Source organism: Phyllostomus discolor, chromosome 13 (assembly GCF_004126475.2).
Source record: "Phyllostomus discolor isolate MPI-MPIP mPhyDis1 chromosome 13, mPhyDis1.pri.v3, whole genome shotgun sequence".
NCBI lineage: Eukaryota > Metazoa > Chordata > Mammalia > Chiroptera > Phyllostomidae > Phyllostomus > Phyllostomus discolor.
The window spans coordinates 58,609,205-58,627,047 of NC_040915.2; the positions used below are offsets into that span (position 1 = coordinate 58,609,205).

Sequence of the window (17,843 nt, forward strand, 5' to 3'; positions counted from 1 at the left end):
CAGGGGGAGCAGTATGCTGTGTCACAGTGTGGGTGCTGAGCCAGACAGCTGGTAAACCACTCACTGCGTCTAGAGGAGTTGGGGAAACTGTGTCCTTACTTATGTGTGACCCTCCTCCCTCTAGGAGACCACCATTACTCCGTGAGTTCCTGGGTCTAGCTCTCCTACCTCAGTGCTTCAAATGTGGGTCCTCTCCTCCTTTTTCACTGTGGAGTCTTTGGCCAAACCCGGGGCAGGTTGGAGCTTGTAGACAACGAGGAGCCAGAATGCATTTCCAGGGAGGAAGTGAGCTTCCAGAAATAGGACTCGGCCTTGGGCTGAATCTGCCCACAGAACCACAGGACACAGAGCTCTGAGGTGTCACCACTGTGTTCCGGAGGCTTCCTCTGTCAGTGCTTATGTCGTGAGCCTTTGTCACAATTTACAGAAAGGAGCTCCTGGGACCCCAGAGGACCCGACTTCTCCTCAGTTTCACACGGACCAGGTGCTGTGACCCCAGACTCCCAGCTCTCTGTCTCCGTGTATTGGTCACTGGGCAGAGGGTCATCCCTTCCTGCACTGGAAGTCTGTGCAGTGGGGGTTATCCTGGGTCTGAGACAGAAGCCCCATAATGGGATGATTTATGTTCCTGAGGACTCAGCTTGAATGGGAGGCAGGTTGTCACTTCAGACCTGGGGGGTGGCTCAGAGCTCAGAGGGTCTGTTCACCCCCCGGCACATGGGCCAGTGGTTTTCCCCACTGTTCTTGTTCCGTCCATTGCCCCACTGCCGCCGACTCTTTCCAGGACTGGGTAGCGTTGCTGGCAGGTCACTCACTGGGGAGACTTCTGCTGTCACTGCTGCACCCGTGCCAGGTGTCTAAAGCCATATCACGCATTTACCTGATAATATATAAGACATACATGTATATATGGCTTGCATGGATTTGCTGTTGAATTTGTTACATGTTTTTCACGACAAAGGGAAGCAATATGTATATTGTCTATCGCTGTATTATTATGGTGTATAATACTACATATTTCTGACACTGAAAGCCAACACTTGGATTAGATGACACTTTGTAATTGCACATTCACTCCTTACTTTGCTTCCCTTTGTTCATATTTTATTTCGGGCACCAGCCTCAGTACTTAATGTCACTGGTCTGTAATTTCTGCTGCATTTCCCACTGTGAAAACTGCTTCCAAAAGAACAAACCTGTTTTACATCTTTTTAAGTGTTACTGGAAATTACGACGAAAATAACTCAGAATCGTCATATCTGTGACGATGTGTTGGATGTTACAGTGAAAAAATTCATTCTGTGAAGCTGTTCCACAACAGTTTCCACTTTTATGAGAAATTTAATCTGTTATTTATTTTATTTTTGATGTGGTTGGTGTTGCATCTTCCTAGGAAAGTATACATTTTATCTATTTTTTAAATAAAGGTTAGCAATCTTAGCTTTGTTATTTTAAAATGTTTTTTACACATATGACCAGCAGGTGGTGCTGTGGGACAGCCTTGAGGTCCTCACACAGCTGCTCAGAGAAGACTGTTCACTCCCAGGAGTGAGGGCCTGGTGGTCAGGCTTTGTGGTCTCTGAAGAGGGTGCAGCACCTGTCTCCCCTCTGGCCTGGCAGAGTCCCCTGAGCAGAGACCTAGTGTGGTGGCACGGGTATTTCCCCCCAGGGCTCTCAAGGTGGTGAAGCAAAACTCCATCCTCTCTGTCTGGGGTGTGAGCTGAGCTCCAGCACCAGGGCTCAGGGAGGGTCTGGGCAGTTCCTGGATGAACACACATTTGCAAGGACAGCCCCTCCCCTGGCAGAGGGTGGGGAGAAAAGGAGGCCTGGGCAGCCCAGCCCCACTGTGGGCTCAGGGGCTGTGTGCACCATGGCCTGGACACCTCTTCTCCTCGTGCTCCTCTCTCACTGCACAGGTAGGAACAGGCCTGCGGGAACAGGGTTCAGTTCCAAAGTTTATCTCTTTCTTGCTCCAGCTCTGAGAAGCTTTCCTTGGTTGTGCCCATTCACTGACAAGTGTCTGTGTCTGCAGGTTCCCTCTCCCAGCCTGTGCTGACTCAGCTGCCCTCCCTCTCTGCATCTCCTGGAGGCACAGCCAGACTCACCTGCACCCTCAGCAGTGGCTTCAGTGTTGGCAGCTATGTTATAGCCTGGTGGCAGGAGAAGCCAGGGAGCCCTTCCCAGTATCTGCTGTACTACGACACAGATTCATACAAGGGCCAGGGCTCTGGGGTCCCCAGCCGCTTCTCTGGATCCAAAGACAGCTCAACTAACTCCGGTGTTCTGCAGATCACTGGGCTGCAGCCCGAGGACGAGGCTGACTATTACTGTGATGCATGGGACCGGAACTCCAAGACTTGCACAGTGTTTCAAATGCAGCAGGAAGTGCGACAGAAACCTCCTCTCTGCTCTTCCAGTCCCAGTGCAGCCGCCCTGGCCGGTGCCTCTGACCCGCTCTAGCTCAGCGCTGACTGTGCGGTCAGATCTTCCTTCTGCGCCTGAGTTTCCTTGGACCAGTAGTTCTGACAATGGCACGTCTTTTCCTTCAGTGCAACCTTTAGAACGGGTCTTGCCCATATGTTCTCACTGTGTTAACTGTTTCACAGACAGAAATTCCTTGCTGAGAGAGAACCATTTCCCATCAGAGACATTTGAGGAGGTTAAGTCACATTGATCCCGGCCAAGGCCAGCTCAGGCTGGAGGGGCGGCTGAGACAGGATTCTAGTCTGAGTGCTCAAGTCTGAATTGGGTGATGCAAACCGACACGTCGGCATGAACTGTACCCTGTTGTATATACTAGCAGTGAGCTTTCAGAATGTAAAAATAACAGCAGCACTGCTACCATAGGCTGCTGCCAGTGGAAGTGAGGTCCCAGCTGGCCACTGTGAGTCATGGGCCATGTGGATGCTTCACAGAGCACAGGTGGGCAGGCTGGGACCCAGGGATGCTCCCGGGACTCCAAATGGGCTCCCCAGGATGCCTGGGCACCTTGTCCAGCATCAGGGTGTGGGCTGAGGACTGCGGGTCTCCAGGGTCCCTGACAGAGTGTCCTGCAGCCCTCACCTCCTCCCCACTGACCCAGGTACCAGAGAGAGTCAGGGACTCGGGGAGTCTCTTCCCTATTGACAAAGGTTAAGCAACACACTTACACTGAGCTGCCAATAGCTGGTAAGATGAATGGACATCACCCGACCTACCGAATACCAACAAGACAGTAGCAAAGAAGAGAAGAGCCCTCCCTTCCTACTCCTGTAAGAACTTTGGGCTTGAGCAGGAAGGGGACATGGGCTTGGACTCAGGAGTCCACCCATCTCCCAGGTCCCAAGGCACCTAAACAAACCTCGGTCTTTTGCACCAGCTCCTGCCTCACCAATTGGCTTTCTTTGGAGCAGGCACCAGAACTGGCTTGTTCGGTTCCAGGACTATTCGTAACAACATACACATGAAATACTTAAGGGTCAATCTGAAAGAAAGGATACTCTGATACAGTGAAAAGAAAAAAACATGACAAGAAATTTAAACTTAAGGAAATATCCTAGTTTGTGGTTCCAAATTGTCAGTGTGCCCGAGACAACAGTTTCTCCCAAATGGAAGGACGTGCGGTTAGTTAACTGCGAGATCTTCCAGCACATGTGCTGCGGAGGGGGCTGAGGGTGTGAGGCTGGTTCCCGGGCCTAGATCAGGGCTCAGGTTGTTTCCCCCACGTCCTGGATTCCCCTCCTCCTCACCGATCACACCCGATGCAGGTGAAGCTCCCTGAGGCTCAGGCTCCCTCAGGCTTCCCGCCCCAGCTCCGCCCCTCCCTGCAGTGTGGTCCCTGCCCTGTGCACACAGGTCCTGCATCTCTCCCTGCTCACCCAGCCTCCTTCAGGCCTGGGACCAGGACAGACAGTCAAGAGCTACTGTCCTGGCAGAGGCAGCAGCAGGGATAGAACTGGGTGATTTTGACACACAAAGTTCCTGAAATCTCATCGACACTCTGAGCCCATTGGAACCATCACAACCTCTGGGGGTGTTGGTTCTTGAGAAAATTAATCTGGGGACAAAGAAGCAGGGGCCCCACATCTCACTCCCTCTTTATTTGTGTCTTCCAGTTCCTGCCTGCAGGCTGTGCTGGCTCATGCAGCCACCACGTGGGGCTGGGTCTCAGGAACAAGGTCACCTGTTGCCGAAGCAGCACCACAGACGTGGACAGTGTGGCTCGGGGACAGCAGTAGCCCTGGAGTGGGTGACCTGGGACATGTGTCTCAGAGCGTTTTCAATGGAAAGTCTGGCTTCAGGTTTGGCAAAGAACACTTCCCACACGAGTTTTACATCCAGTCCTGAGAACAGGCTGATGTGTAGGGCCTGGTAGAAAATGTTTGCATCAGTGTGTTCCAGCGTGAGGACTGAATATACGACCCCCACCCTCCCTCTGTGGTCCCACCATCTGTGCTCACTTCCCTTCATGTGACTTCATGTCAGAAGTGACTCGGTTGTTCAATCTCTGAGCGCCCTCCGAGGATCTGAAGACTTTCCCAGTGTCTCTGGTGTTGAGGAGAAGGGAATCCTTTCTGGTTTCACATTCCCAGTCTGTTCATTCTGCCAGGCAGATACTTTACCCGGGGACACAGGCCCCTTCTGGGCAAGCAGTGGAGGGGTCAGTGGGAGGCTGATGCCAATGTCCTCAGCTCAGGAGTGAGGAACCTACCAGAATCTGACACAAGACCACCCTGGAGTCGTGGGCCCTCGTGCTGGCTGCTGACACATCTGCCATGACACGTGTGACTGCGGAAGTGTCAAATCTGTAACAGAAGCAAGAAAAATGAAAAGATTCGGAGCTGAGGAGTCCATTGAAGTTTAAAGTGAGGAAAACTACCATCTGTAGATAGGAGTCTAGAGACCAAATTGATAGTTTCCTTAAAAATAATTTAAAATTTCTAGTCTACAATTAATAAAATTGGTGTATAATTTAAAAAGTAGTTCATAACATATGTTATTCTGGTCCCAATACTAAAAAAATTATCTGACAATGTCTGTAGGAAAATAAACACAATATTCAGCAATCAATAAAAAAGAATTTTTAACGTGTTGTGATATACCTGCTTACACACAAACACAGTAAACCGTCAGCACTGAGCAGGAAGGTTATACAAACACTTTCCTTTACATGTTATTACTGATTTAAATGCACGTCCCCTTGAGAGGGCGCTCGGGTGGGTGTCAGCAGAGGGGACAATACAAGTTCCTCACTGTTCCTGGGATCCATGTGTCACAAACTCCACTGACTGACAGCAGGCAGGGTCACTGGGCCTTCTCAGGGCTGGGTTCCTCCTCAGATGTGCCCCGTGGTCCCTTCCAGGGCCCTGTGGGTGGTCTGGACTGTCCCCGCTAACTGGCCACCCCCTGGTTGGAACGTCAACTCCGTTTGCCCTGGAAGGAGCCGCTGAGTCGGGCTGCACTGTGTCCAGGCACCAACAGCTCCCACACAGGAGCCCCAAAAAGTCACACTGGTGTCCTGAACCCTCAGGGTCCCTAACTGTTCCTTTGTGTCCAGAGCTTGTTGCTCATTCTCCTGACACCTCTGGGCTCCTGTAGGCAGATGGAACAGGAGGGAAGGAGGGTGAGGATGGGTGTTGAGACTTGCAGGGATCCCGGGCTGAGCCAGGGCACCAGCCCAAGAGGAGGAGGAGAAGGAGATGCAAGCCTTCCATCAGAGCCCCAGCCAGGCCCACAGACCCACCTCACCCCTGGGCCTGACACCAGACTTGGGGGCCTTCCCTACACTCAGTTGTCCCTCAGGACCCAGAGTTCAGAGGCCCTTCCGTGATCCGTGGCCTTTGGTGCAGTCCCACCTTCACACTGGACTGTCCTGATGACACCCCAGCCTGGTCATGGCCCCACAGGCTGAGGCTCAGGTGGAGAATATTCGTGAGCATCGGGAGGCTGAACACGGGGCCGTCGAAGGCACTTTTGCCCATAGACCCAGGGGCTTCGGGAGGGACTGCTTGGGTCTGGGACGAGGACCTAAGTCACACTGCCTGATCTCCACCACAGAGACGGTCAAGTCTTGGTCAGACAGCAAATAGGATTGGGGCTGGCATTGCTCTGGGCTTGATACTGGCCTAAGAGTTTGTGTGAGAGACAGCACCTCAGTCCTGACCACTGACCAGTCCCAAGGGAGCTGGGAACAGACACTACCAGACAATGCTGAGTAGAGCATTAAATGCCCTGAGGTGACGGGGAGGCCACAAGAGGGGACCCCTGGCCTGGCCTACAAGGGTTCAGTGGACAGAGAGCCCTGGGATGCAGAGGTTGTCTCTGATGGGTTCTGGGTACCATGTCACATAGTGCTGTGCCTGACCTGGACACTAGAGGGCGCTTGGGTGCTGTTTCAAGGGACCAGGGTGTTTTGAGCTGTTACCCACCTCCTGGCACTGCCTAGTGCCCTCTGTCCTGGGCTAACAGCTGTGACTTTCCCAACCCCTGGGTCTCACACAGCCCCACCCTGCAAACACCCATGGCCTCCTCAGGCAGAGGCACCGGGTTTGGGCCCAGGGAGGAATAATATAGCAGAGTGTTGGGCATTTCATTTGCATAAGTGGGCCCTCCCTCTCTCAGAGTATGAAGAGGGGAAGGGAGAGGTTTGGGGGAAGCTCTGCTTCAGCTGTGGGGCCACAGAAGGCAGGACTCAGGGATGGTTGCTGCAATGGCCTGGTCCCCTCTCCTGCTCACCCTCCTGGCTCACTGCACAGGTGACTGGATAAGGGGACAGGGGAAGGACACTGGGAAGATGGGTTCCTCCTCCTGTCTCTAGACTCCTGATCACCATCTCTGTGTGTCTCTCTCTTCCAGGGTCCTGGGCCCAGGCTGTGCTGACTCAGCCTCCCTCAGTGTCAGGGAACCCAGGACAGAGGGTCACCATCTCCTGCACTGGAAGCAGCTCCAACATTGGGGGTAGAAGTGTACACTGGTACCAACAGGTTCCAGGAAAACCCCCTCGAAATGTCATCTATAATACTAACAATCGACCCTCAGGGGTCCCTGATCGATTCTCTGGCTCCAAGTCTGGGACCTCGGGCTCCCTGACCATCACTGGGCTGCAGGCTGAGGACGAGGCCAATTACTTCTGCTCAGCATGGGACGATAGTCTCAGTGCTCTCACAGTGCTGCAGGGCTGCGGGGAAGTGAGACAGGAACCCCTGTGTCATCTGGGAGCTGGGTGAACCCTGCAGCTCCTGCTGCTCAGGCTCGGCCTGTGCCCTGTGATTTCTGCTCATTCTCTGGCCGCTGTCCTGGGCCCAGGTTCTCCCAGGGACCTTGTCTGGGAGGGGAGGATTCTCTTCTCCCTCTATCTCTAATGTCACTCACAGCAGCACTTTCCCTGACCAAGGGACCAAGTAAAACTGAAAGTCCATCTCCCCTCCAGCTGGGGACAGTTGACTTCCAGACTCATTTGTATTAATATTTTCTTGTGATGTTCACATAAAGGAAACATTGTGTTGGGCCCAGAGCCTATCGTGGGGCCTGAGCACCGTGTGTGCTGTGCATGAAGGATGAGTCAGCGCTGCTGGCGTCTCGTGTTGTAATGTCCTTCAGTGTAATCCCTGCTGACTGCTTTGCTTTCTCTTCTGACTTTTAGTACAAAATATAGTCTTTAAAAAGTATAAAAGTAGAATAGTTTGTTGGTGGGAGATGATGCGGGTGGTCCATGTGCATAAAGGGAATGAAAAGGGACCAAGCCCAGTTGTGGAATGAATGGTCTGGGGATGTCGTGGACAGCATGGGTACTGGGGCAGAGATGCAGTGGCTGTGCGTGTGTGAGCACAGGTAAAGGAGCAGACCCCCAACATTCTCAGAACTAGAGATAATAATAATTGTAACTATGTTTGAGGACACATGTCAGCTAGACTGACTCTGGTGTTGATTTTGCAATGTATTCATATAGAACAACAATGTTGTACCTTTGAAACTAATATAGCATTGTATGTCATTTATAACTCAATAAAAAGTTACAGTAAATAAAATGAAATGGTGAAAATAAATCCAAATTTCTGTCCACGGAAACACCTGCCCGTGAAAGTTTAAAGTGTGTTTATGAACAGTCTCCCCAACGTGAAAGTGTACGGGTGTGCATTACAGCTGCGTGTGGACTCACCCCAAGCTGGGAGCAGCGGTGATGTTCCCCAAGAACTGGCTCATTTTTAGGAGGGGATGCAATTCACAGTGTGGTGCTCATGATGTCCCGTTTTGGAAAACACAGCTGTAGGGAGAGCATGAGCACCTGTGGTACACATGGCTTTAGAAGGAGAAGCCGTCACTGTGTGAACCCAGGGTATTTCTTGAGGAGTGATAAAATTATTCTACGTGACAATGTAATTACACTTAAAGTCACTGTGACCTTGTCAAATGCATTGAAAGCTGTGAAGCACAATGACACGCCATAACGTGTGCCCATGACATGCAGTTTAGGAGGCTGAGGGTACTGGGGTGGAATGTGGAAGGTGACAGGCACCCATCAGTTTGCACATCGAAGGCATGAGCCCCGCCCTGGGTAGGTGGGGGAAGGAAAGTTACTGACTGGAGTTCCTGTGACGGTGAGGGGCACCAGTCAGACTAACAACAAAGGAAACTGCACATACAACTGTGCCCAGGTGACAAAGTGAGTTCCCAGGAAGTGCAGCTAACAGTGCGGGTGTGGCTGTGCTGTGCACTGCGGTTACATAACCAGGTGAGTGGGTGTGCACAGGTGGGAGCCAGACTGCTCTCCTTATTAATGGAAACTGACAGTTATCACCAGGGGGAGGAGCCTGACGGATTTAAGTGGTGACGTGTTAGAGCTGCAGACAGCAGAGAAAACTCCTGTTCCGTGTCATGGAGGCAGGAGATTGCACATGGGAGTGTTCATAAACGTGCGTGTTCCTGCCTCACTGTGCTCCTCTGTGTTTCATTGTCCCGTCCTTCCACAGAGCTGAAAGAGATGGCTCGCCATGGTGATGAGTCTGCCTTTTGCCAGAGAGTGGCTCCTATACCATTCTCAACAAATGTGCACACGCAGTTTTCATCATCCCCTGTAAAACAGTTTGAGTGTTAAAGTCATTTTCTTCTGGAACCTAGTGCACATGTGCTGTGTTTGATCACATGGAAAAGGAGCAGACAAGGTCAGGTTGGGAGGCCCCTGAGGATGGATGGCGGTGACCTGGGCACAGAGTCTCACAGGGAACCACGCTCTCCGTGTGGGGCTCACTGGTTCCAGGAGGAGATCCCGGCAGACACTGAGGGGTCCACACCACCGCCCACTGGGTATCCACAGGGGCTTCCTTTCTCCACCCCCAAATCCCTGGACAGAAGGACCCCCATCTTCTCAGGCTCTGGGGTTTCCACAGGGAAGAGAGCTCTGGCAGAAAAGGAAGGGTCAATGTAAGGGAAAATGTGTTTCCAACACAGAACAGGTCATGAACTATGGGGGCTGTCATGCTCTGGACTTGCTCCTGGTCTCCGAGAAGGTTGTACAAGACGCCAGACCCCTGCCCTGACCACAGCACAGCCAAGGAGGACATGGACAGACTCGCCCCGGGGTGTCTGTGTACAGCAAAACGTCTGCCCTGAGATAATGAGGAAGCTGCTGAGGGCGGGGCTGGCCTGGCTCTAAGGCAGGAGGACGGGGCAGAGGAGTGGGGCAGTGGAAGCTTTCTCTGCTCACCCTATGGCAGGGGACATGCCTGCCTGGGGCAGCTCATTGTTCTGGACTTGACACTAGCTCATGGGTTTATGTTAGAGACACCATGTCATTCGTGAGCACGGACAGCCCAGGGAGGGGAGGAAAGGCTCACTCTGAGGTCTCTGAGGACAGCACTAAATGCTAATGTGCCCTGGGGTGATGGGGAAGCCACAAGGTAGGACACTTGGCCTGGCCGTAAAGCAGTTTTCAGTGGACAGAAAGGGGAAGTCAGAGGCTGTCTCTTCTGGGTTCTGGTCACCACACACAATGGGATCTGGGCCTGGGCACTAGGGGGCGCTCAGGTGTTGCTATTGAGGGAACTGGGCTGATTTGAGCTGGGACCAGCCAGTTGAGGCTTAGAGATGTGACTTCCCTAATGCACAGGTCTCACAAAGCCCCACCTCACAGGGGTCATGCACAGGGTCCTGGGGCAGGGGTAGGTGGTTTGGACTCAGGGACGAATGAAATAGTTGAGGAGGTGTGGCTGGGGATTCATTTGCATGAATGCGCCCTCCTGTCTCAGAGTACAAAGGGAAGGGAGAGGTTTGGGGGAAACCATGCTTCAGCTGTGGGACCACAGAAGGCAGGACTCAGGGATGGACTCCACCATGGCCTGGTCCCCTCTCCTGCTCACCCTCCTGGCTCTCTGCACAGGTGACTGCATAAGGGGACAGGGGATGGGGCCCTGGGCAAACTCATGCTGTACTTTCTTGTTTGTCTCCAGACCCAGAATCACCATCTCTGTGTGTCTTTGTTTTGCAGGATCCTGGGCTCAGTCTGTGGTGACTCAGCCACCCTCAGTGTCGGGGAACCCAGGACAGACCGTCACCATCTCCTGCACTGGAAGCAGCTCCAACATTGGGGGTTATATTGTGCAATGGTACCAACAGCTCCCAGGAAAGGCCCCCAAATTCCTCATCTATGCTAATAGCAATCGACCCTCAGGGGTCCCTGACAGATTCTCTGGCTCCAAGTCTGGCAGCTCAGCCACCCTGACCATCACTGGGCTCCAGGCTGAGGACGAGGCTGATTATTACTGCCAGAGCCATGATAAAAGTCTCAACGGTTGCACAGTGCTGCAGGCCTGTGGGGAAGTGAGACAAGAACCCCTGTGTCATCTGGGAGCTGGCTGAACCCTGCAGCAGCTGCTGCTCAGGCTTGGCCTGTGCCCTGTGACTTCTGCTCATTCTCTTGCTGATGTTTTTGGCCCAGGTTCCCCCAAGCACACTCTCTGGGATTGGAGGATGCTTCTCTCCCTTCTGTCTTCACAATCACTCACAGCAGCACTTTCCCAGACTGAGTGTCCTAAATGAAACTGAAAATCCGTTTTCCCCCACGATGGAGACAGTTGACTTCAAGACTGGTTTGCATTCAGTTTTTCTTGCGATGTTCAAATAAATAAAACATTTTGTTGGGCCCCTGAACCCACCATGGGGCCTGAGCACTGTGTGTGCTGTGGGTGAAGGATGAGTCAGCTGTTTGCATCTCACTTTATAATGTCCTTCAGTGTAATCACTGCTGACTGCTTTGTTTTGTCTTCTGAGTTTCAATACATTTTCTGTAATATATGCCCATGTAAAAGCATAAAAAAAGAACAGATTGGTGGTTCCCAAAGGTCTGGGGTGAAGTAGGTGGCCACGTGGGTAAAGGCAGTGAGAGGGAACCAATTCCCAGTTGTGGAATGAATGCTCTGGAGATGTCGTGGACAGCACGGGGACTGGGGCGGAGATGCTGTGGCTGTGTGTGTGTGAACGCAGCTGAAGGAGCAGATCCCCAACATTCGCAGCACAAGAAATAATAAACATTGTTACCATGTGTAGTGAGGGAAGTTAAGTAGACTCATTTTGCGGATGAATTTGCAATATTTATCAACATAGACTGATGATGTTGTGCCATTGAAACTAATATAATATTGTATATCAATTATATCTCAATTAAAAGTTACAGTAAATAAAATGACATTATAAAAATAAATCGGAATTTCTGTTCAGAGAAACACCTGCATGTGAAAGTTTAACGTATCTTTATCAACAGTCTCCCCACCCTGAGAGCAACCGACAGGCCGTGCATGGGTGTGTATTAGCGCTGTGTGTGGGCTCACCCCAAGCCGGGAGCAGCCATGAGGTCCTCCAACAAGGGGCTTCTGTTTAAAAGGTGATGTCATTTTTAACATGATTCTAATGATGTCACATTTTGGAAGAGGCAAAACTGTAGGGAGAGTGGGAACATCTGTTTTAAATTTGACTGTGTGAAAACAAAAAGGAACAACTGAATTATTCTGTATGACAGTGTAATGTCTCCTAAATGGCACTACGACGCTGTGAAATGCATTGAAAACTGTGAAACACAATGATAGACCTTAACGTGTGCACTTGACATGCAGGTTAGGAGGTTGAGGGTCCCTTGGTGGAATGCGAAGGGTGACAGGAGCCCATCAGTTTAGATTGAGAAGGCGTGAGCCCCTGCCCTGAGGGGAAGGGTGTGGAGAAATGTTACTGACTGAAGTACCTGTCACAGTGGGGGCTGCTGTCACACTACCAGCAAAGGAAACTGCACATAAAACTGTGCTCGGAGTGACAAAGTGGATTCCCAGGGGGATACAGGTAACAGTGCAGGTGTGGCTGTGCTCTGCACTGTCCTTACATAATCACGTGAGTGGGTGGGCATGGGTGGGAGTCAGACTACTCTCCTTATTAATGGAAACTGACAGGTATCACCAGGGGGAGGAGGCGTGATGCTCCCGGCAGTGACGTGTCAGAGTTGCAGATACAAGAATGAACTCAGGTTTGGTTCATGGGCACGTAGGATTGCAGTGGGAAATGTTTACAAATGTGCCTGTTCCTGCACTAGTTCACTCATGAATATTTCATTGTCCTGTCCACTGAGTGGAATTGCACATGATGGTGCCCAGTGTGATGAGTCTGCCTTTTCCCAGATATTGGCTTCTATAACACTCTACAAAATAACGATGCCTTCTTAGGAGAAATGACTTTAGAGAGAGAGGGAGGAAAGGGGTGGGAGAGAGACAGGGAGACAGAGAAGGAGAGAAACAGTGAGAGAGAGACACACACACAGAAGTGGATGTTGTTGTTCCACTTGTTTGCACATTCATCGGTTGCTTCCTGTACGTGTCCTGACCACAGGTTGAACCCACAGCCTTGTCTCATCTCAACACATCTTACTTACTGGGCTACCTGGCCAGGGCCTGATTTACGCTATAACTGCAAATTTGTACCTTGGAACTTCTTCTCTCATTTCTGTCCCAGCCTACCTCAGCATCTGGCAACCACCAATTTCTTCTCTGTATCTTGTGTTTATTAGTTTTTTGTTGTTGTTGTTGATCAGATTACACATATAAGTTAGATCATGGTACCTGTCTTGCTCTCTGACTTACTTTTTAAGCATAATGTCCCCAAGATTTATTCATGTTATGTCAAATGACAAGATTTCATTTCTCTCAAAGGCACATTGATACACTGATTTAACATTATATCTTATGAATGACATGATCTTTAGCCATTCACCCATGAACAGATACTTAGGTGATTTCCATATGTTGGCTGTTGTATAACAATGCTATCCTGGACCTGGGGTTGCACATGTGTTTCAAAGATGTTTTAGTTTTCTCAGATAAATACCCACAAGTGGAATTCTAGATCATAAAGTCGTTCTGGTTTTAGGAATGAAGCCCAAGGAACCACGTGCAACCTGCTGAGCTGCAGAGACCAGCAGGGCTCTTGGGGCTTCAGGCCATGGTGAGGAATGTGGGCTGCAATCAGCAGGGGGCGCTGTGGGACTGTCCTGGACTCCTAACACAGGTGCTCAGCTAGGACCCTTTACTCAATGGAGCCTGGGGCTGGGGGAGGGGCTGGAACTCACTGATTGTTACTCTGGTGAGGGGTCCTCTGTGGCCTGGCAGATCCTCTGAGCAAAGGCCTTTGTGCTCTCTCAGCAGGTGATTCCTCCCCAGGCTTTTCCTTTCTTTACTTATATTTTTTCCATTATCATTCAGTCCCCCTTAATCACCCCTCCCCCCACAATCACCCTACTCTTGTCCCTGTCCATGAATCCTGTTTCCTTTTTGCTCAGTCTCTCCACCCTCTGACCCTCCCCCCTTAGCTGTCACCCTGATCTCTATCTCAGAGTCTGTCTTTATTTTCTTATTAGTTCAGTTCGTTCATTGCATTGCACATGTGAGTGAAATCATATGTTCATTGTCTTTCTCTGACTGGCTTATTTCACACAGCATAAAATTTTCCACGTCCACCCATACTGTTGTAAAGGGTAAAACTTTATTTTTATGGCCGAGCTGTATTCCATTGTGTAAATGTCCCATAGTTATTGTATCCACTCATCTGCTGATGGACACTGAGGCTGTTTCCATATCTTGGCGACTGCAAGTAATGGGGCCATGACCATACGGGTGCTTATGTTCCTTCCAATTAGTGTTGGAGGTTCATTCAGATAGTCTGTAAGGTCATGCTACCGTGAATGCACCTGATCTTGTCTGATCCCTGTTATGTTTAAAGGGGTGAGGCCAAACTACATCCTTCTGTGTCTGGGGTGTGAGCTGAGCTCTAGCACCAGGGCTCAGGGAGGGGCTGGGCAGCCCCTGGATGGACACACATTTGCATGAACAGCCCCTCCCCTGGCAGAGGGTAGGGAGAAAAGGAGGCCTGGGCAGCCCAGCCCCACTGTGGGCTCAGGGGCTGTGTGCACCATGGCCTGGACTCCTCTCCTCCTCGTGCTCCTCTCTTACTGCACAGGTAGGGGTGGGCCTCGGGGACCAGGCCTGTGTTCTGTTTTATTTTCTGCCTGCTCATTTCCTGAGAAGCTTCCCCTGGCTCTGCCCCCTAATTGACAAGTGTCTGTGTCTGCAGGTTCCCTCTCCCAGCCTGTGCTGACTCAGCCGTCCTCCCTCTCTGCATCTCCAGGAGCCACAGCCAGACTCACCTGCACCATGAACAGTGGCTTCAGTGTTGATGGCTACTACATAAACTGGTACCAACAGAAGCCAGGGAGCCCTCTCCGGTATCTGCTGCAGTTTAAATCAGACTCAGACAAGAACACGGGCCCCGGCATCCCCAGCCGCTTCTCTGGATCCAAAGACACCTCGGCCAACGCAGGGCTCCTGACCATCTCTGGGCTGCATCCTGAGGACGAGGCGGACTATTACTGTGGCACACCTCATGGCAGTGGGAGCAGCTACAGTGACTCACAGTGGCTCAGAAGACGAGGAAGTGAGACTACAACCTCTGGACCCAGAGCCCTTGGCTCTGAGCCCCATGTACCGTCAAGGCTCTGTGATGACACCTGCAGGCGACGCCCCTGTGTGGTCAGACCTGACCCTGAAGGTGGAAAAGTAACCCACTATGATGCCTGTTACCTGAGTACTCCCAAGGTGTCCCAGCAACAGCCTCGGGTGATGTAACAGGACTCAAGTGCCCATGGAGTGGGTAACAGTGATTAATCAAGAAGAAATGTTATTGTCAGCAGCAACCAACAATAACCAGGGCAATCATGTTCATCATAAATCTCATGCCATCTAGTCTGAGTCCTGTGTTAGAATGAGAGGCCCCTAGTGATGTATTAACATTCACCCGGGCTATAGACACACTTTTCTCTGTACGTGAACCAGCCGACAGCAAAGGTGGTCACAACGGCGGCAGATGCACACTGAGCAGCCCCGCTCACCGCCCTCCCCTGCCCTGCTCTGCTGCTGCCCCCTCGCCCCCTCCTCTCTCCCTCTGGCTCTTCAGGTCTTAACTCTGTCTCCACGTTAGGATTTCAGAAAAAAAGTTCTCAAGTTCTCGCTATAATTTCCATCCCCAGGTATCCTTCTGTGGGGAGAATAAATAGCAAGTAGAACGGCACCAAATCCCTTCACAATCTCATTCCCACTTGAATCTCCCAACTGTAGTTGTGTAACAGGGTGCAGCCAAGAGGGGAGCCTCAAATAGGGATCTGTAATAAGATCCAGAAGAGTCTGGAGATAATCGGCTCCACACCACAGGGCCACACCTGCCCAGAATCTGGCAGCTGTAGCCAATTGTGAGAGGAGCCGGAAATGGGGCTTCAGAGGAAGATTGGCGCCGGGATTTAAACCGAGATGCGGCAGCCATTGGGGGTGGGGGGGCTATGCGCAGCCCTGCAAGAGAGAACCGCACAGCTTTAGCAGAGTGAAGACTCCCTTGGCCCTGAGAGGAGAAGGAGAAGCACGTGGACTTGATGGAGTGTAGACTCCTGCAGCCCTGAGGAGAGAACCACGTGGCCTGGCAGAGTGGGGACCCCCACAGCTTTAGAAGGGGGAACCACCACCTGGTTTTAGCAGAGATCCCGGTGACTCAGCCGAGGGTGCCGGGAACCCAGGGAGGTCTCCCAGTCGAGAGGGAGTACTACCTGGGAAGAACCAGAGGACTACCTGAGCCATGGACTCCTATTTCCTTCCCTGAGATACGGTCCTCCGGACTGGGCAAAGGGGGAAGGAAGGAAGGACTGTGTCTGTTCGTGGGTGTTTTAAGGGACTTTAGGATTTTTGGTGAAGACATTAGGTCACTACTTTAAGTTTGTATAGCATTAAATAAACGTTTCCTTTCCTTTTCACGAATCTTTGGCATTGAGAGATGTCTTTCCTCTGGCGGCGGACATAACGGACCCGGGGCCTTCTTTCAGTAATAGCATATCGTCCCAGGCCCCCCTTGTTTGTTCTGTAACAGTTTTCCACCCCTCCCACCACCTGAGGGGATCTCTGGAATACAACAGTACAGTTACTGCTTCTTTCTAAAAACGTATCCATCCAAACTTGGAGCGTTTGCGTACACAAGCTCTTGATATAGAGTTGTCTCATTCAGAATTTGAGGCCCCGCACAAGGTCAGTCTTGATGTCATAACAAAGAGAGGAGTGGCTTCGGTTGTCAACCCATGCCAACGGTTTTCCTCCTGCAGAACGTTTCTGTTTCCCAAGCACATCAGGACACTAACGCACCCACACACGGCTTTTACTGAGACTCCCCATGAGGTGAGGCTTGGGCCGCTGAGACCAGATCATGTGGCCGGTGTTCAGTGGCAGCCACAGCGCCTTGAAGAAGAAAGAGGTTAGAGACGAGACAGTCTTGGGTGGGGGAGGTCAGGGGCCCACAGGAGGTGAACACTGAGGTCGGCAGACCTGTGGCCAGAGGTGAAGAGAATCCAGGGTGGGTGGGGGAGGTGGGAGGTGTGCACGTCACTGGGCTGCTTCCCGACCACTCAGGTGTGCAGTCTCGGCGAGATTACCCCGGGCCCCTATTGCACTGAAACTGCATCTGGGGAGGAGGCTGGCATAAGCAAGGCCGAGGAGGAAGAGTGTGTAGGGCTCGTCGCCTCCCAGACACAGCAGTTTGTGCATCTGTGTGTGTGGGAAGATGCCTTCACAGTAGCTAGGGGCTGCAGGTGAGTGAAGAGCGCCAGCAAGGGGCACAGGGGTGAGACGGGACACACTGAGGGGAGCAGGAAGGACAGTGTCACATCCCCCCGTCATGCTCTCTGAAGCCAGGGCAGCGCGGCTCTAAGAGAGACACCACCTTCCTGGTAGGGGGAGTGAGGTTGTTACAGAACAAACAAGGGGGGCCTGGGACGATATGCTATTACTGAAAGAAGCCCCCAGGTCTGTTATGTCCGCCGCCACAGGAAAGACATCTCTCAATGCCACAGATTTGTGAAAAGGAAAAGGAAACGTTTATTTAATGCTATACAAACTTAAAGTAGGGACCTAATGTCTTCACCAAAAATCCTAAAGTCCCTTAAAGCACCCACCAACAGACACAGTCCTTCCTTCCTTCCCCCTTTGCCCAGTCCGGAGTACCATATCTCCTAAAGCTGCGGGGGTCCCTACTCTGGCAAAGGCACGTGGTCCTCTCTCCCCGGACCATGGGAGTCCCCACTCTGCCAGAGCCGCGTGGTTCCCCCTCTCAGGGCTGCGGGAGTCCCCACTCCGTCAAGGCCGCGTGGTTCTCTCCCTCAGGGCCGCGAGAGTCTCACTGTGCTAAAGCTGTGTGGTTCTCTCTTGCAGGGCTGCGCATGGCTCTCCCCCTCCAATGGCTGCCGCATCTCGGTTTAAATCCCGGCGCCAATCTTCCTCTGCAGCCCCATTTCCAGCTCCTCTCAC

The 17,843-nt window shown here is 51.8% G+C and overlaps 2 gene segments (V, D, J or C); both read left to right on the forward strand.

Moving 5' to 3' along the window:
* Positions 1 to 1,847: 1,847 nt before the first annotated feature.
* Positions 1,848 to 2,460, forward strand: LOC114509431. The segment is given in 2 exon segments: positions 1,848 to 1,916; positions 2,033 to 2,460. Coding segments are annotated over 2 exon segments (474 nt in total).
* Positions 2,461 to 10,257: 7,797 nt separating this feature from the next.
* LOC114509436 lies at positions 10,258 to 10,833 on the forward strand. The segment is given in 2 exon segments: positions 10,258 to 10,354; positions 10,463 to 10,833. Coding segments are annotated over 2 exon segments (468 nt in total).
* The last annotated feature ends 7,010 nt before the right edge of the window (positions 10,834 to 17,843 follow it).